The sequence below is a fragment of the Cetorhinus maximus genome, chromosome 2, assembly GCF_964194155.1.
Source record: "Cetorhinus maximus chromosome 2, sCetMax3.hap1.1, whole genome shotgun sequence".
In the NCBI taxonomy this organism is placed as follows: domain Eukaryota; kingdom Metazoa; phylum Chordata; class Chondrichthyes; order Lamniformes; family Cetorhinidae; genus Cetorhinus; species Cetorhinus maximus.
The window spans coordinates 126,247,243-126,265,882 of NC_135880.1; the positions used below are offsets into that span (position 1 = coordinate 126,247,243).

General features: G+C 44.4%; 1 protein-coding gene across 1 annotated transcript in view; it reads left to right on the forward strand.

Annotated features, from left to right (window-relative positions):
• Positions 1 to 18,640, forward strand: part of slc1a1 (solute carrier family 1 member 1) — a 69,357-nt gene that overhangs the window by 20,028 nt on the left and 30,689 nt on the right. Inside the window, exons 2-4 of the mRNA XM_078569383.1 lie at positions 7,575 to 7,715; positions 14,132 to 14,224; positions 14,623 to 14,737. Coding sequence (XP_078425509.1) covers positions 7,575 to 7,715; positions 14,132 to 14,224; positions 14,623 to 14,737 — 349 coding nt within the window. The remainder of the gene's footprint in view (positions 1 to 7,574; positions 7,716 to 14,131; positions 14,225 to 14,622; positions 14,738 to 18,640) is intronic.

Genomic DNA, 18,640 nt, shown 5'->3' on the forward strand with positions numbered 1-18,640 from the left:
CACAGCAAGGTCTCTCTGATCTTCAGCACTTTCCAGGGCCCCACCATTCATAATGTAATCTCTTGCCTTGTTAGCCCTCTCCAAGTGCATTACCTCACACTTTTCTAGGTTGAATTCCATTTGCCACTGCTCTGCCCACCTGACCAATCCATTGATATCCTCCTACAGTTTATGGCTATCCTCCTCACTATTTACCATCCTACCAATTTTCGTGTCATCTGCGAACTTCTTGATCATACCCCCTACATACCCCCTACATGGCCCCTATATGCTGGGCCATGGGTTACAGATTGTGCTTGAAATACAATTCTGCTGTTGCTGATGCCCACAGCACCTCATGAATGCCCAGCTTTAAACTACTAGATCTGTTCTGAATTTATCCCATTTAAGCATGGTCGTAGTACCTCACAATATGATAGAGGATGTCCTCAGTGTGAAGGCAGGACTTTGTCTCTACAGGGCTGTGTGGTGTTTACTCCTACCAATACTATCATGGATAGATGCATCTACAGCAGTTAGATTGGTGAGGACAAGGTCAAGAAGGTTTTTTCATCATGTTGTTTCTCTCACCACATGCCACAGGCCCAGTGTGGCAGATATACCTTTCAGGATTCAGCCAGCTTAATCAGTAGTGATGCTACCAAGTCATGCTTGGTGCTGGACAATGCAGTCCCCCTCTAAGACTACATTATGTACCTTTGCTAGCCTCAATGCTTCTTTCAAATTGCTTTTGGCATGTAATAGTATTGATTCATCAGTTGAGGGAGTGGTAGTTGGTAATCAGCAGGAGATTTCCTTGATAAAAACAAAAAACTACTGCGGATGCTGGAAATTCAAAACAAAAACAGAATTACCTGGAAAAACTCAGCAGGTCTGGCAGCATCGGCGGAGAAGAAAAGAGTTGACGTTTCGATTCCTCATGACCCTTCAGCAGAACTTCAGTTCTACTGAAGGGTCATGAGGACTCGAAACGTCAACTCTTTTCTTCTCCGCCGATGCTGCCAGACCTGCTGAGTTTTTCCAGGTAATTCTGTTTTTGTTTAGGAGATTTCCTTGTCCAGTTTGACCTGATGCTATGAGTCTTTATGGGGTCTAGAGGAGTCAATGCTGAGGACTCCCAGCATCATCCACTCCCCACTATGCACTACTGTGCCAGGTCTGTTCAGCAGGTGGGACAGGACATACCCCGGGATGGTGATGGAGGAGTCTGGGACATTGTTTATAAGATATGATTTGATGAGTATGACTATGTCAGGCTGTTGCTTGACGAGTCTGTGGGGCAGTATTCCCAATGTTTATACAAGTTCCCAGATGTTAGTAAGGAGGACTTTGCAAAGTTGACTTGGCAGGGTCTGGCTTTGTCATTTGCAGTGATGAGGTTGATGCCAGGTGGCCCTTCTGGTTTTATTGTTATTTAACTTTTTGGTAGTGGCTTGATACAATTGAGTGTCTTATTGGGTCACTTCAGAAGGCGTTTAAGAGTCAACCATATTGCTGTGGGTAAAGAGTCACATGTAGTCCAGACTCTCCCAAAAGGATAGCAGTGAACCAGATTTTTTTTTAAGCCATTTGATAGCTTCATGGTCATCATTACTGAGACAAACCCAGCAGCTGATATTTATTTAATCAATTGAATTTAAGTTCCTCAGTTGCTATAATGGGATTTGAACTCATATTCAGAGCATTATTCCAGGTCTCTGGGTTACTCAGCCAATGCTACCATTCCCATATTTTAATCCTGAAGCAGGTGCTTATCATCTGGGTATGTATTGCCAAGTGACATCAAGTTGTAGACAGTCATACTATGCTCCTAACCTGTCCAAAATTATGCTTTGTTTAATGTTTAATCAAAACCTGACAACCTTTCAAAAATTAAACTTTGATCACAAAATAAATTTTAAAAAAGGAGAATGCAAGAAGATTTTTAAAATCTTGCACGTTGTATTTGGTTCAGCGAGTACTTTAGAGAATAGGTCTGTACCACTATATCTCAGCAATGGCCCTGATCCCTCAACTTTCCCTGGTGAATGTTATTTTCCCAAGTTGCTCCCTCACTTCCATTTCCTGTTTTACAGCTATTTCCAGGATGTTACTTGTACCCTCCATAATGAAGACCGGTGCAAAATACCGTTCAATTAATCTCCCATCTCCTTATTTTCCATTATTAATTCCCCAGACTCACTTTCTATAAGACCAACGCTCACTTTGTCAACTCTTCTTTTTAAATATCTTTAGATATATAGGACCTGGCGAAGGATGGGGGAATTGATGAGGGCAGGTGACACTGTAGCCTCAAGGATGGCCATTGCCATCGGGGTCCTTCTGTAGGCCAAAAATTGCCTGAATAGAAGGGCTGCCTGAGCCCACAGGGCATTCGCGAGAGTTCATCTGGCATTTTCCCCAAAAGGCAGAGGGCCCACCCACTTCTCATAAAATGTCTATGGCAGCAGCAGATGATCTTATTTTGCCAATTAAATAGTTTTAATTGATGTATGGGTAGGAGGGCTGTCCTCTACTTTCCCCACTGTTGGAAAATGGCATGGTGGTGGGAAAACGATGGGTTCAACCCTCTTGAATAACAAGTTCTAACGTTTTCCCTATGGCAGATGTTAAGCTAACTGGCCTGTAGTTTCCTGCTTTCTGTCTCCCTCCCTTTTTGGAGAAAGGAGTTAGATTTGCTATCTTCCAAGCCAATGGAACTTTCCCTGAATCTAAGGAGTTTCGGAAAATTAAAACCAATGCATCAGGTATCTCACTAGCCACTTCTTTTAAGTGGCACTTGGAAAAATTCAGGGTAATTAGGCAGAGTCAACATGGTTTTATGAAAGGGAAATCATGTTTAACCAATTTATTGGAGTTCTTTGAAGAAGTAATGTATATGTAGATAAACAACCTTCCCTCGCCATTTTACAAGCCCCCCTCTCTCCCTACCCTTTCCAAGAGGGCTGGTAAAATGCAGCCTAATGGGTCTAGCAGGGCTGTCCTGTTTGTTGGTCTTGAGAAGGAGGTAGAAGTGAGCTGGGATTGGGGGACCATGAGGTTGGAGGCCATGTAGGGAAAATCTCCAGAGGAGATGAGCTCAGTGACTGTCTGGAAAATGACAGTTTGATGTTTGATAATGGATAATCTTCTTGGTCGGTTTACCAGACAACAACAGTGCCATCCTCATCAGCAGGCTTAATGTCAACATTAGGATTGGTCCTGAGAGAATGAAGTGCTGAAAGTTTAGAAGTGGGTAGGTTAGAGTGAGGGAGCAGGGTGGAAAAATTGACACAGCAAATGTCAAGGCAGCAGTTCCAAATGAGAAAATCTAGAGAGGCAAAGAGACCAGAGGGAGTGGTCCAGGTGGAACGAGAATTCTGAAGATTGGAGAAAGGATAAACTGACCAAAATGTATAGAATATAACATTCTCATACTCTACTGAGTACCTACGGCTTACTTAGCAAATTAATAATTGAAAATTGTCAAGTGCTTTCATTGAAGTCTGACAGATTCCAAAAACAGAAAATGAAATGCATACCAGAACAAAGAGATTGAGGTGTTTTTATTTCATTCATGTGATGTGGGCATCACTGGCGAGGCCAGCATTTGTTGCCCATCATTAATTCCCCTGAGAAGATGCTGGTGAGCTGCGTTCTCAAATTGCTGCAGTCCATGTGGTGTAGGTACATTCACAGTGCTGTTTGGAAGGGAGTTCCAGGATTTTGACCCTGCGACAGTGAAGGAACGGCGATATATTTCCAAGTCCGGGTGGTGAGTGGCTTGGAGGGGAACTTCCAGGTGGTGGTGTTCCAATCTATCTGCTGCCCTTGTCCTTCTTGATGGTAGCGGTCATGGGTTTGGAAAGTGCTGTCTAAGGTGTTAGCAAAGGTTATTGAACTGAAGGCTTGAAGTCTGAGAATGTGACTGAAAAGAAAAGAATGAAAGAGAGAATTTGAAAGCTGAACCAAAAAACTGAACATTTGATAGTAATGAACCTACAAAGGGGAAACAGTAAAAGAAAAGAAATACTGTGAGAGTTGAGAAATTGCTTAGAAGAGAACAGTGCAATGGGTTAACACAGCACCATTTCACAGACCCACTAGAGGTGCAGCACAGCGATATACAGTTGGGTGGGAGTGGCCCTGGGGGTCCTCAACATCAACCGTAGCCCCCATGAAGTCTCATGGCATCAGGTCAAACATGGGCAAGGAATTTTCCTGCTGATTACCACATACTGCCCTCCTTCAGCTGATGAATCAATACTCCTCCATGTTGAACATCACAGGTAATGGCCATCTCCAGCAAGAGTCTAATCACCTCCCCATGCCTTTCAACAACACTATCATTGCCAAATTCCTCATCATCAACATCCTGGAACACCCTGCCTAGGTGTTGGGTGTACCTACATCTCGCGGACTACGATGATTCAAGAATTCAACTCACCACCATTTTCTCAAGGGCAATTATGGATGGGCTTGCCAGCGATGTCCACATCTCTGAATGAATAATAGAAAACATGATGTGGGACTTGGGCTTGGACACTGGCGAGGCTAATGGATTGAAAGCATATTGGCTATTGACATGTTTTTTGAAGTGAGGTTGTACTGTCTCAATAAAGTTCCTATAGGGTATAAATCCACATAACAAAATTAACAGATAATCTTCAAAAATGACATTGGTTAAAACTCATTAATTCACAATTTTTGTCATAAGGTACAAAAGTGGCTGGGTACAGAAAAAAGTATACAGTGAGGATTCTCTTTTCAATTTCAAATTGAGGAGAATTTGCATTTTTTAGTAGCTATTAATAACCATTAGATTATTTTTGAAGTACAGTGACAGCTATTAGATAGGTAAACCTGGCAGCCAACTTGTGCATAGCAACATCTTACGAACAACAGATGAATGAATGACCCGATAATATATGCTTTATTACTTTAAAGATGTTATATAAGTGCAATTTATTATTATTGATTATAGTTTAAGAACTTTGAGATTGAATTGAAAATCCCTGTCAGTGAGAAAACGGACTTGGAGATACCATGGCACTATGTGGAGACAAAACTTTGGAGGATTCCATCATACGTGTGTTTCCTGCAGGTCAGGAGTATAACTTGAGGACTGGTTAATGGATCTCTTGTATTCAAACAATATGGTCTGTATCCTCTTGCCAGGCATCTCAACTTGTCTTTGTCATCCCTTTGTTTTCCTCTTCCAAAACTTGGAACAATTCCAAGGATGTGCATGCGCCAGCTAGGGAGATGAAAGGATATTTATATTAATTGATTTTTAATCATACATGAACTGCAAGTTTTTAACATGAGGCTTGTGTAGGTGATAGAGGGCTGAGAATGAATGTGTCTGCTTTACTCACAGCACACAGTTCAGGGCTAATTGCATTACTCACGGCTATGGCTTTTTATTACATATAACTGATCAACATGCTGTAAGTCAAATGATAAAACAGTATTACTGTGATATTATTTCTTATTCAACAATTTTGAAAACCTTTATATCTCTTATCAAATCTAAAGTGTCAGAACAGGTGGGCTGTAGATTTGGGCTTTTGAGGGATTAATTAAAGGAGCGCCCAGGCTGACTGCTGAATGGCCACCAAAGCTTGGGCCTCGTTAATCCGACTGGTGAGTTACTGATCCCAACTAAGGATCCTGAGACAGCTCACCAGTTAGGAGCTGCAGAAACATTGGCAGGTTGAAACAGAGGTGGCAGCTGCAGCTAGGTCCTTGTGCAGGGGAGGGTGGGTGATATCTGAAATATTTTTGGGCCAGAAGAGCACTCTAGTCACTTGTAGCCTCACACAAATAAATACAGACTTTGTAGGAGCCACTTTGGCTGGACCCCCAGTTGACACTGGACAAAGCAGTGCACCCACTACTAGTGCTCCCCCAAAATTATATCTGGGGTCGTATGTACGTCATAAAACCCAATTTGCATTTTAACTGAATTCTGAAGAAGTTTCATATTCAACTTGAAATGTTAACTTTGTTTCGGTCTCCACAGATACTGCCTGACCTGCTGAGCATTTCCAGCACTTTCTGTTTTCATTTTGCATTTTAACTGGCCTATTGCCTGATTCGGGGATTGTTTCCACAGCCGACTAGTACGCTCAGGAAGAGTATTCCCAAGGCCACAGCAAAGCTGAAAATTGGGGTGGGGCTGGGGGCGTGGGGTCGGTTTTTCTTCATGATTTTTGGATTGCTATTTCCCCATTTCTGAATAGCTGGAAACCTGAAAATTCAGCCCTTGATGCTGGCTCAGCCATTCTTAATGTGGTGCATTTGGACAATTTTGATAGTTGCAATGTCAATGATTTGTTTGGCTGCATGCTGCCCTCTTTGCTCATCAATAACCTATTTGTTTCTTATGCGCCACTTTAAAGCTATCAAATCACTGATTTATTTTAACTCATCTGCATCAAATTGGAGTTCAGAAATTGTGTTGATTTCACAGACAGAAAAATGAATTGTGAGCTTTACGTATTGCTTTACTAATATACACAGCCAATTGGTATTAAAATGTCTCCACGGTACAACTACCTGGTCTGCCTTAGATAGATTGTTGTATACAGGTATTTGGCCAACGCTGTAAGCAGTCTGTGCATCTTGCATTCTGAAATGTGCTCATGCTGCACAATATCTAATTCTACAATAGTCTAATCCAGGGGTGTAACAACATGACCTCCTTGTGATCTGACTGGGTATCCATATGCCCTTGCACACTTGTCCAATGATGTTAAAGGCAGCCTTGATGATTCACTTGGTGAAATACAGCAGCCAGAAATGAATCATTAAGTTGCTTAATTTAACAGAAAAGAAATAAGCATACAAAGTAAACTATATTTATTTAGCTCAGTTTAATTTCTCTCCTCAAAAGGAGGAACGATGGAACTGTAATTGTGAGCAAATTTATATTTGTCCCAGATACTTTCTAACTGCAAAATCTGACCGCCTGCATTTAGCTTCCAGCTCCAGAAAAAGAAACATGCCTTTCAGTTCTTTCTTTAAAACCTGACTGGCCCCGAACATTTAATCAATTCCACTCCAAGGAAGCAGAAGGATAGGGATAATAAGCTGTAATGTCAAATTAGTGGAAAGGAAAATATTTTCCATTTCGGTGCCTGAACCCAAATGCTAGTTTCATGCTCCAGCGATTGGTTAAACATTACTCACATGGTGTATGCATAACTGGAATTGTCCTCACTTCAATAAGTAACATTATTTGTTCGTCAGAGGTAAGAAAATGTATTGTTTAACATTCCACTGATACTGGTTAATAGGCTTGGGAAAATACAATAGACCCTTATTTGAAATAGACTGTGTGATGCAACACTCCTCAAACTACCTTGTTTAGCTTTAACACAAATCTTCAATTCCTATGGCTTTGTGACCCTTTCATTAAAAAAAACTTGGTGAATTTACTTTGCACCACAACATTTTAAAACAGATCAGTCCCAAGATTCATTCAGTCGAGTAAAAAATGGTCAGAAGTCCCATTGTGTAATAGGTTTCAAATGTCTCTAGAAGTGATAAAGAATCTCAGATGCTGACCTTAATAATATTCTGCTTTACAGGTATTGTGATAGGGGTTCTGATGCGCGAATTTGTTGTTTTGTCGAACCTAGACAAATACTACTTTGGGTTTCCTGGAGAAATCCTGATGAGAATGCTGAAGATGATCATTTTACCTTTAATTGTCTCCAGTATAATTACAGGTAAATAATCTTATTGAGTTGCATTACTGAATGAGTGTATTGAAACCAGAGAGATTGACTCTTTGAACCTTTGATTTTTATTTCAATGTGTGTTAATTGTATTGAAATGGACTAAATGCATTACTGATACAAATTTTCAACTTGTCCCCTTTCCTCTTTCCACACTTAAAACTGGCATTACAATCAGCCTTCCAATACAGAAACTAATCATTTTTCATTTCTGTTGAATTCAGTGGCAGTTGCTATAGTGGGCGATCAATCCATAATGCTAGGATCACAACTGGCAGCAAATCAGGGGCAATAAGGGCCCCTTGATGTTCAATGGCATTACCATCACAGAATCCCTCACCATCAACATCCTGGGGGTTACCATTGACCAAAAACTGAACTGGACTAGTCATGTAAATACTGTGGCTACAAGAGCAGGTCAGAGGCTAGGAATTGTGCAACGAGTAACTCACCCCCTGACTCCCCAAAGCCTGTCCACCATCTGCAAGGCACAAGTCAGGAGTGTAACGGAATACTCCCCACTTGCCTGGATGAGTACAGCTCCCACAACACTGAAGAAGCCAGACACCATCCAAGATAAAGCAGTCCGCTTGATTGGCACCATATCCACAAACATTCACTCCTCCCACCACCGACGCACAGTAGCAGCAGTGTGTACCAATCTACAAGATGCACTGCAGGAATTCGCCAAGGCTCCTTAGACAGCACCTTCTAAACCCATGACCTCTACCACCTAGAAGGACAAGGGCAGCAGATAGATGGGAACACCACCACCTGGAAGCTCCCCTCCAAGTCACTCACCATCCTGACTTGGAACTATATTGCCGTTCCTTCACAGTCGCGGGGTCAAAATCCTGGAACTCCCTTCCTAACAGCACTGTGGGTGTACCTACACCACATGGACTGCAGCGATTCAAGAAGGCAGCTCACCACCACCTCCTCAAGGCAACTAGGGATGGGCAATAAATGCTGGCCCAACCAGTGACACCAACATCCCGTGAATGAATTTTTAAAAAATTAGTAATGGGCAATAAATGCAGGTCTAGCCAGCGACGCCAACATCCCGTGAATAAATAAATTTTAAAAATCTACTAGGCAGAACTTTACGCCTCATGGGCGGGCGCACACCCCACCCAATCGGGCGTAAAATAGTGCGAGAAGACATCGGGCAAGCGTCCCGACGACATCCCACACGCACGTGATCTTCAGGTCGGCGGGCGTGCGCGGGAATCGGAGCTGCACTCGCCATCAATTAAGAGGCTACTAAGGTCATTAAAAACCCAATTGAACCTGATTTTATGTTGCCTGTGTGATTTCCCGCTCATTGCATGGGCAAAACAGGCAGGCGGGCAGTCCACATTTTGCAAAACCTCATCCAAGGGTGGGATAAAAGGGGTCAGCAGCATTGCCTGTGTGAGCAGTGAAAAGTTAGGAGACAGTTTGCTGCTGGTTGCTTATTTGAACATGACAGCTTCATCTCTGTTCTGAGCTTCATTCTTAGCATTTCTAGGCTTTATTTCAGGACTCATTGATGTCTCCAAGGCCCCTGGAGGATTTTGACCACGTGGACCCTTCCAGGTATCAGACAGCCTCTGTTACCCTGGTAATGGGGATTGTGGTCTCCGCTGGAGGCACCTCCTCTGAGGAGGAAGAGAGGGGCAGAAGGGAGAGGAGGCCAGATGTCCCAAACCAGCTTCTAGGGGAGCGACCAGGTACAAGGGGCGCAGGGCCTGCAGGTAGTCCAATGCGGAATGGGCTGCAGAAGACGCCACTATCCTGCTGCCAGGGTTTACAGGCAGCGATGCAGCTACCTCAATATGTCTGAGGTGCAATGCCGAAGGAGGCTCCACTTCTCCAGGGAGACCACAAGTGACCTCCATTTATCAGATGATTGGGCCTGAGATCACGTCCAATTGTGGGGGTGGACACCCCATGCCAGTGGCCCTGAAGCTCACAGTGGCCCTCAACTTCTATGCCTCCGGCTCTTTCCAGGGGTCAATGGGGGATCTGTGTGGAGTGTCCCAATCAGTTGTCCACACTTGCGTCAAGTTGGTGACAGAAGTTCTGTTCAGGCGGGCCATGACATTTATTCATTTCCATATGGATGAGGCCAGCCAGACAGAGTGAGCCAGAGGCTTCGCGGTGATTGTTGGCTTCCCCCACATCCAGAGTACAATCGACTGCACAGGCAGAGCAGCGTTATAATAGGAGTCATGCCTCCACAATGACGGTGATGGAGAGGGCTGTGCATCTTCTGAAGATGCATTTCCGATGCCTGGACCGTTCAGGGGCAGCACTACAATGCCCTCCTGAGCGGGTATCACTGATAGTGGTTGCATGCTGCGCTCTCCACAATCTGACACTGGCAAGGGGGGACCCACTGGAGGAAGAGAATCTTGAGGCAGCTCTACATGCCACAGAGGATGAATCCAGTAGTGAGTCAGAAGAAGAGCACGGTGAGGAGAATACTGAGGGCATGGAGGCAGACCTCGGTAACCTCCAGGGAGGCAGGGACACCAGGGACGCCTTGATCCAGGGCTTCTTCAGCTAGGCTGCCAAAGATCTGCTTCCACCTCATGTCAGGGGTACGACCTCCATCCCGGATTTTGAAATGACCCTTTCATTTGATCCCAAAGTCCACTCAGTACCTGTGCAATAAAGTTTAGAGCCACTCACGTCCAGCATTACATACTGGCGTACCCTGCACCAAAAAATAAAAAGGTGAGGCATACTCAGGCCATTATGACAAAAACAAAATTTATCTCATTTTGTCAATCCAAAAAAAATTGACATAACCTTCTCTGGTCTTCATTCCCAGACCAGTAAACATAAACAAAACATTACACAACTGAAGATCACCTGTGACCATTCCCTCTTGTGCTCATGGTGCCTTAAACTTACATTTGCGAGTTCTACGTCTTGGTGCTCCCCCCTCACTACCAGTGGCATTGCAGACAGCCTGCTGACTTTCGTGTCTTGTTGGCCTTGATGACCTTGGCGGTCATCGTCTGGCCAGTGGAGCCTGTGCTGGCCCCGCCTGGGATGGAGCAGTGAATGCCACAGCTGGCATCCCCCCAGTCATCGCAGCCTCACCAGATGCCACACTCACTAGCAGGGGGGCGGAGGAGCTGCTGCCATCATCCGGAGCACCCTGAGAGGAGCCCGCATAGACGACAAACAGTTCGTGTGCCAACATGAGATTGCTTTGGGCCTCCCTGCTTGCCGTTGATGGACAGGCATCTAGCTGGGATACTGGGTGCCTCTCCCAACTCCCACACTGGCACTGACCACTTGAGGTCATTGCCTGTGTGAGGGCTTGCACGTCAGAGCACAACCCCAGGAACCCCTGATTCTGTCCCTGGAGCTGCCCCTCCATGAAAGTCACCACTCTCTCAATGGAGGAGGCAGTTCGCTCGGCCAAGAGGGTCAACATAGTGCTCAAGTTCCGCATGAACTCCTCCACAACAGAGACCATGGCACACATATCCTCATGGATCACCGCCAGATCCTCCTGCATATCATGCTGGATATCCAGCATCTGCCGCCTAATGGACAACTCCAGAGGCTCATCATCTGCTTTCGACTGAGCATCGTCCTGGTCTCCAGCAGTCCTCCGACTGCTGGCACCCTGGGCACTCTCTGCCTCTGCCTGCTCCTCAAGCGAGTATGAAGTGCCCTCACTGCTGTGCTCTGACATTCTAGCTGAGAATCTAATGCCCACCGAGGTGCTGGAATCTGCGCTGGTGCCTGGTTCAGAGAGTGGGTGTAACGCAGATGCATGTGAAGCCTAGCAGTTCTCTGGCATGGGGGTGGCTTTTCGGGGTCCAACGATTGAGTGCGTGCTGGTGAATCTAAGGGAGAACAACAACATGTCATTAGTTTAAGTCATCACAATGTCACTGTGCATGCCAGGCACCCTGGTGAGACAATGGAGATCTGCATCACGGTGCCATCGTCTTTCAATGAACAATGGGGACTCCAGTTTTGAGGCTCCCATCAATGATGAGGCTACACAAGAATATTTGCACTATCCAAAACTCTCACCTCTGTGCACTGCACTCTTACCTTCGTCTGACACCCCAGCCTCTCCACGGTCAGTTGACCAAGGTGGGTGATGCCTCTCCAGCTCCAAGGCATCCTGCTCGTATCTGGATAGGATTAGGATGTTTGGGGGCCTCTGCCTGTCCGAGACCTTTCAATGTTGTTGTGGGTCGTCTTCTCCTGAACGGACAGAGGAGCATTGATTAGTTCACTCTCTACCTGTAGGGCCATTGCAGTCTGGCCAACCCCACCTGAGGAGCAGCTTGCAGGGTACATCCGAGTTGTGGTCCTTGAGCCACAATGCACTCAGTCCAAGCAGCCAGGGCTCACCCCTTTGACCAGCTCCAGCATCATTGACATTTGGCACTCAGATTCTAACACCCCTGAGCTCCACAGGGGGACAGCCAGACCTTAACACTTCTCCACACTGATCCATGCCAACACGGTACTCACCCTTCTTGAGCACAGCAGGTCATTAAACCCTTTGCAGCATTGCGCCCACGTGCGCTGCATAACGTTGTGCCTGCTGAGCTCAGCTGCCACCTCCTCCAAAGCTCTTTTTGTTAGGTGCAGTGGCCCCCTCCTTCCATCTCTGGGGACAAGGTTGTCCCTCTTGGCAGTCGCTTCATCCAGGAGGACCACGGGGCACTCGTCTGAAAACCAGGGGGACCGAGTGCCCACCCAACCTGTCCTCCCGTCTGGTGTCTCCAGCTGCACTTGAAGCCATAGCTTTGGTCTTCAGAACACTGCAATTATGTTCTTCCCTGGCAGCCTTCAAGGAGCTGCCTGTGCCTTTTTAAAACTGGCCACCGGATCGCCATTGGATCCAGCCGACAGGCCCCCGCCCGGCCCTTCCCAACCATTGGGAAGACGTGTTTCACGCTGAGCGGACCTCAATTGGCCCATATCCCCATATGAAATGTCCCAAAAGCCATTCCTGATAGAAAAGAGGGAATTAGTAGATGATTTGATAGAGGTGTTTAAAATTATCAAGTGATCGAACATATTAGATAGAAACAGATCCAAATTGTTTCTAGTAGATGAAGGGTCTAGAATAAAATATAAGATTAAGTATAAATGATTTAGGACAGAGAGCATGAAGATCCTTTTTACACAGAAGTTTGTGAGGTTGTGGATTGTATGACCAAAGTTAATGACTGAAACACAGAATGTTTATTTATAGATGGCATGTGTGACTTAACGAAAGAGAAATAACATGTGCATAGGATGGGTATATGGGATTAGGACTGTTGCTCATATGGGAAATACCCATCAACATAGATTAGTTGAGCCAAGCAGCCTGCTTACATGAAGTAATTTCAAGATAATTCGGTGTAAGGGATTTCACATAAAATGAAACCAAGTGCAGTGACTGCAACCAGATCAAAAATTTGCATGCAGCAAGATCCCTCAAATAGCAATGAGATGAATAAATAGCTGCCTTGTGTTTGATGGTATTGGTTGAATGTTGACCAGAACAACAGGAGAACTCCCTGTTATTCTTTTGACCACTGAAGCAGGCAGTTAAGAGTCTCAATTTATTATCTCATCTGAACCAGCCTCCGTACTGCATTAACTTGTCAACCTACACTGTATTGATGTTTATGGCCTGGAGAAGAGTTTGAACTCTCAAACCAGTGGTGCAGGGGTAAGAATGAAACCAAGTGCGTGAATGGTTTTGATGACATATGGAAGTATCCCAATTAATTAACTTTCTAATGTTGCAATTATTTTAAAGCCTCATACAGCCTTCATTATACTCTTACCCAGAGGTTGTAGGTTTAAGCCCTACTCTGGATAATTGAGTGCATAATCTAAGATGACACTTCACGGCAGCTTTGAGGAGGTGCTGACTTTCAGATTAGATATTAAACAAAGGACCTGTCTGCCCTCTCAGGTGCATTTGAAAGATCCCATAACACTTTTCAAGGAAGAGCAGGGGAGTTCATCTGACATCCTAAAAAACATGTATCCCTCAAACAACATCACAAAAACAAATGATCAGGTTAATTATCTTACTGCTGGGACGTTGTGGGGCCTGGCTGTGTGCAAATTTGTTTTCCTGCACTATAATAGTGATTACATTGACTATGAAGCATTTTATGATGTCCTGAGCTCATGAAAGATGTGATATAATTGCAAGTCCTTTCTTTGTAAAATTAAATAAAGAAGAACTGGTAAATTATTATTTTAAGAGATTTGGACAATGAAAGAGCAGTGTAATACATTGGAGCACTAACAGATGCTAGACAACAGATATGCTTTTAGATATTTTAAGTAGTTAACAAATAGCTCATTTAAGATATCTTTGCACCAGATTTAAGTATAGCATTGTGCTAATAAAGTTCCTGAACTTTTCTCCACAGGAGTCGCTATGTTGGATTCAGGTGTCTCTAGAAAAATTGGAACACGAGCAATGATATACTATTTTTCAACCACTATAACTGCTGTAATTCTAGGTAATAAATTATGCTGTATAATATTACATATACCATTAAATTTTCTATTGTTTTACTTCCAAAATCCATGAACCTGGTCATACTGTGCAGCAACATTGTAAATGTGCTCAAAAAGAATCCTGAAAGGAATAGCAATTTCCCTATAGATTTAATCTTGCCACCCAGTGATTATTCTAGCATAAGGTAAATCAGCTTGCTGCTTAACTGCTTCTGTAGTAAAGCACTGATATGGACATGCCTTGGAGTTCATTACTGGCATTAAATCATGAGATTTCTGTTTCATACACAATTAAATGATGATTGCATCTCATTCCATCAACCTCCATTCACTGAACAAAATTTAAATGTACTTTTAAAAGCAGGCCTCATATACAAATGATATATTTTCTTTGTACAAGGAATTGTATTGGTGATGGCCATCAAACCTGGTGTCTCCCAAAAAGCTGATGAAATTGGCAGGCGCGGAAGTATCCCAGAGGTCACCACTGTCGATGCCATGTTAGATCTCCTTAGGTGAGTAATTCACTGAGATGTGTTTTTTTCTAATTCATTCATGGGATGTGAGCGTCACTGGTTAGGCCAGGATTTATTGCCCATCCCTAATTGCCCTTGAGAAGGTTGTGGTGACCCACCTTTTTGAACCGCTAAATGTCAGCTTATTGGTCTAGGAGTATGATTCTCGCTTAGGGATATTCATGTGTCATCGATGCAATAATTTGTAGTTCTTCACTTCTACATACATTATCAACATCCACATTTTGTGTGAGTATAGCTTAACCACACTTCATGCCCCATCACACCACATGCCAAAGTGCTACATAATAACTCACAAATATTACTTTTTAACCAGCTTGGCTTTTAACAAAACGCATGTGTCTTTTCAAAATTATACTTATTGCAAGACAGAAGTTGGATATGGGCATTTTCTTTTATGAATAGGCTGTAATGCATTTGTTTTATGCTAAAAATGCTGTAACATCAGCAGATGATTTCATCAATAGGCTGTAAAAATTATTAAATATGCATAAGATTGGCAGACATCAATCCAAGCTCAGATGTTTGGTCTTCAACCTGATTCTAATGGACTAAAGCAGTATCCAGTTGTGCAAATCAATTTATGATTCTAGAACTTCAGAGCATGCAAAAAAGCTTCCTTTTTTATGAACTGAACAAATCACAAAGCTTTTAGCATGGGGAGAATTGATCCTTTTTGTGTCAAAAAATTCATGTTGAGAAGATTGGAAAGCATGGAATAGAAAAGGCCATTTGTCCAATCAAAACAGCTCCTTCCACAGATTCACCCTTTAATGGACTCCACCATATACAGTTAATCTTTTGAGGAAAAGTTCTGAATGAATATACTTTAATTTTCAAAACTTACCAAATAAAATTCTGCAATATTCATAATTCTCACCACCCTACTATCCAGCACTGGTTTGCTGCCTTCCACAGATAACAATCACCAAACAGCGAAGTCATCATCATGTTTGTGACAAATTCCATGGAATTGTCAATATTTTTTTTTATTCGTTCATGGGATGTGAGCGTCACTGGCTAGGCCAGCATTTATTCCCCATCCCTAATTGCCCTTGAGAAGGTGGTAGTGAGCTGCCTTCTTGAACTACTGAAGTCCATGTGGTGTAGGTACACCCACAGTGCTGTCAGGGAGGGAGTTCTAGGATTTTGACCCAGGGAAGGAAGCATTAGATCATTTACAGGCATCTATCTTACTTTTACCAGAATTCAAATGAATTCCAGGTAGATCAAAGTCTGATGGAACAATTGAACCTCTGAAGTGGAAATAGAAAGAAAAAAAGATTGATTCAAAATCATGGAAACCAGGGCGGCCCTATTGAAACAAAACTATGGGGAGAATTTTTCCCTTATCGGGGCAGGCGGGGGAGGTCAGGAAGCCAACTGCCGCCTGCGATTGGGGCTGGACCGTGATTGCACACTGGTGGGCCAGTTAAAGCCCACCCAGTGTGAAACGCGAGAGGTAGCGCTCAGTGCTGCCTGTGTGGGGGGTGGGGGGGGAAGGAGGGTGAGCGCAAACTTCACGCATTTGAAAATTTGAAAGATGAACATCATTCAAAATTTTTATAAAGGGTTTTACAATATCATAAAACATGTCCCCTCATGTGACTCCGTTATTAATTAAATGTTAAAATTTTTATTTTATTTTTATTTGCTGTTGGAAACCTCATCCCGCCCATGGATGAGGTTTCCTAAAAAATGTAAAGGCTGCTTGGCCTTTTCACCTGCCCGCCAACCATAAGGTTGCATGGGCAGCAAAAAATTTCTTTCAATTATGACTTTAATTGTCGGTGGGGGTGCGCTGCCGACCGAAATATCGCGCATTAACGCCGGGATGCTTGCCTGACGACATCGCATGTCATTTTATGCTCGGTCAAGTCGGTAGCGCTCGCCCACCAAGCTAAAAATTCTCTCCTATAAGTGAGGGCTGGAGCATATTAAACAATGTTTATAAACAGAGTCTGATCACATTCACTGTGAGGAGCAGAGTGAAGTTTTTAAAGATTAAAAGGTCGAAATTGTATGGTGTAAATTATAAAATTAGACCATAAGTACGAAATGCAGATCAGGAAATGGGATCAAATGCCACCACTATAATGATAATAAATTCCATCAGGACAGCGGTCACTTCTTAGGCCATCCCTTAAATCCTGGTAGGAGTCTGGGACTGCGTCAAGAACATTCCAAAGCTACTCCAGTAATCTATCCAGATAGACCTCAGTTTGGCTCAGTAGTATTTATGTCTGCAGAGAACTGCTATGGGTCCCAGATGTACAGTAGTAAATGGCATTTAACCCCAGAGGGATCAATTTGCTGCTGCATTGAGGGCTTAGGTCTCACCAATGCTGCTAGGTCTGCTGAGTTTTTCCAGCGTTTTCTGCTTTTATTTCAGATTTCCAGCATCCACAGCATTTTGCTTTTATTTTGGCATGTTTGGAGTTGGTGGTCAGGGGTACAGGGTGGGGGTGGAGGCAGGAGATGTCCCAATGGAGCCAGGTTCTGGCCAATAGGATGGGGGTCTACATTTGCGAGCTGTGGTCCTGTGTGTCTAAGGGAGGCAGCTGAACCAGACGTGGAAGGTCAATAGACAGAGGGGACATCAAGCTTCATGCAGGGCAAGTCCATCTGGAGGGAGGCAGGTTGAGAGTATCCGAGGGATACCAAGGGCAGGTCAAGGATGATGGAGGGAGGCTCCTGAATGACAGCAGGCAGCTCAAAGGTGAGGGGGGAGGGTCAGGGGTGAGAGACAGAAGGTCGAGGGTCACTGGCACTGGGTCAAGGTGATGGTTAGAGGCTTGAGGATGATTGCAGGAAGGATGAAAGTGATGTTGGAAGGATCAAGGAATTGGAGGAAGCTCAGGGTGACGAGGGCAGAGGTGGATGGATTGCAACTGCAGAGTCACACTGCGTTTCCATTGACATGGCTGCTAACACAGGTTGACTTGGCAGGAGAGGAGGTTGTTGTGAGAGGAGGCCACTGTGGGATGGGAGGAGTTCTGGGTGTGGTCCATGTGAGGGTCATGCATTCCCATTGGTCAAGTGCAGCTGCTTTAGGAATGAAGGCCATGTAAACAGAGGAGCTCATATCTTTGCCTGCCTTCTTCACATTTTGGATTCACAATGGGCCTCATACACCCAATATTTTAGAACTTCGGGTGGTGGAGGAGAGGATTCGTCAGAGGAGGGCCTTGGCCACATAACACCACAGGCCACAAGGCCGCCAAGAGGGGAGGAGCTCAGGAGGAAACCAATCAGGGCCGTCTTCTTTGCCAAAGAACATTAGCACATCAATGCATGTTCAAAATGTGTACCAACTGCCTCCAAATGCTTGAGAGGCAATACCAAAGACAGCTAAGGCTTTTTCGGAGGCAGTCACCGACCTGTGTGTGCTCCTTCAACAAGACCTGCAGCCCAACGGATTTGGAGGGAGCCCAATGCCAGTCGCCCTCAAGGTGACTGTGGTGCTGAATTTCTGTGCCAGCGGATCATTCCAGGAGTCCATAGGGGACACACCTGGCATATTCCAGGCTGCAATGCAAAGGTGCATTAGGGAAATGACAAATTCCTTCTTCGGAAGGGTCAATGAATTTGCTCAGTTCACACCCAATGTAGATAGCCAGGTTGCAAAGTTGACTTTGTGGCCATCGCGCGGTTCCCACGAGTGCAGGGGGTAATTGACTGCACTTAAGTGGCCATTAGAGCTCCCTGGGAGCAGCCAGTTGCATTTGCCAATTGGAAGTGGTTTCAACTAGTCTGTGACCACAGAAAATGAATTATGCAGATGTGTGCTCATTTCCCAGGAAACTCTAATGACTCCTACATTTTGCATGACTCTCCGCTCCCAGAGCTATTTGAGGCCCCTACCCAAGTGCAAGCTTGGAT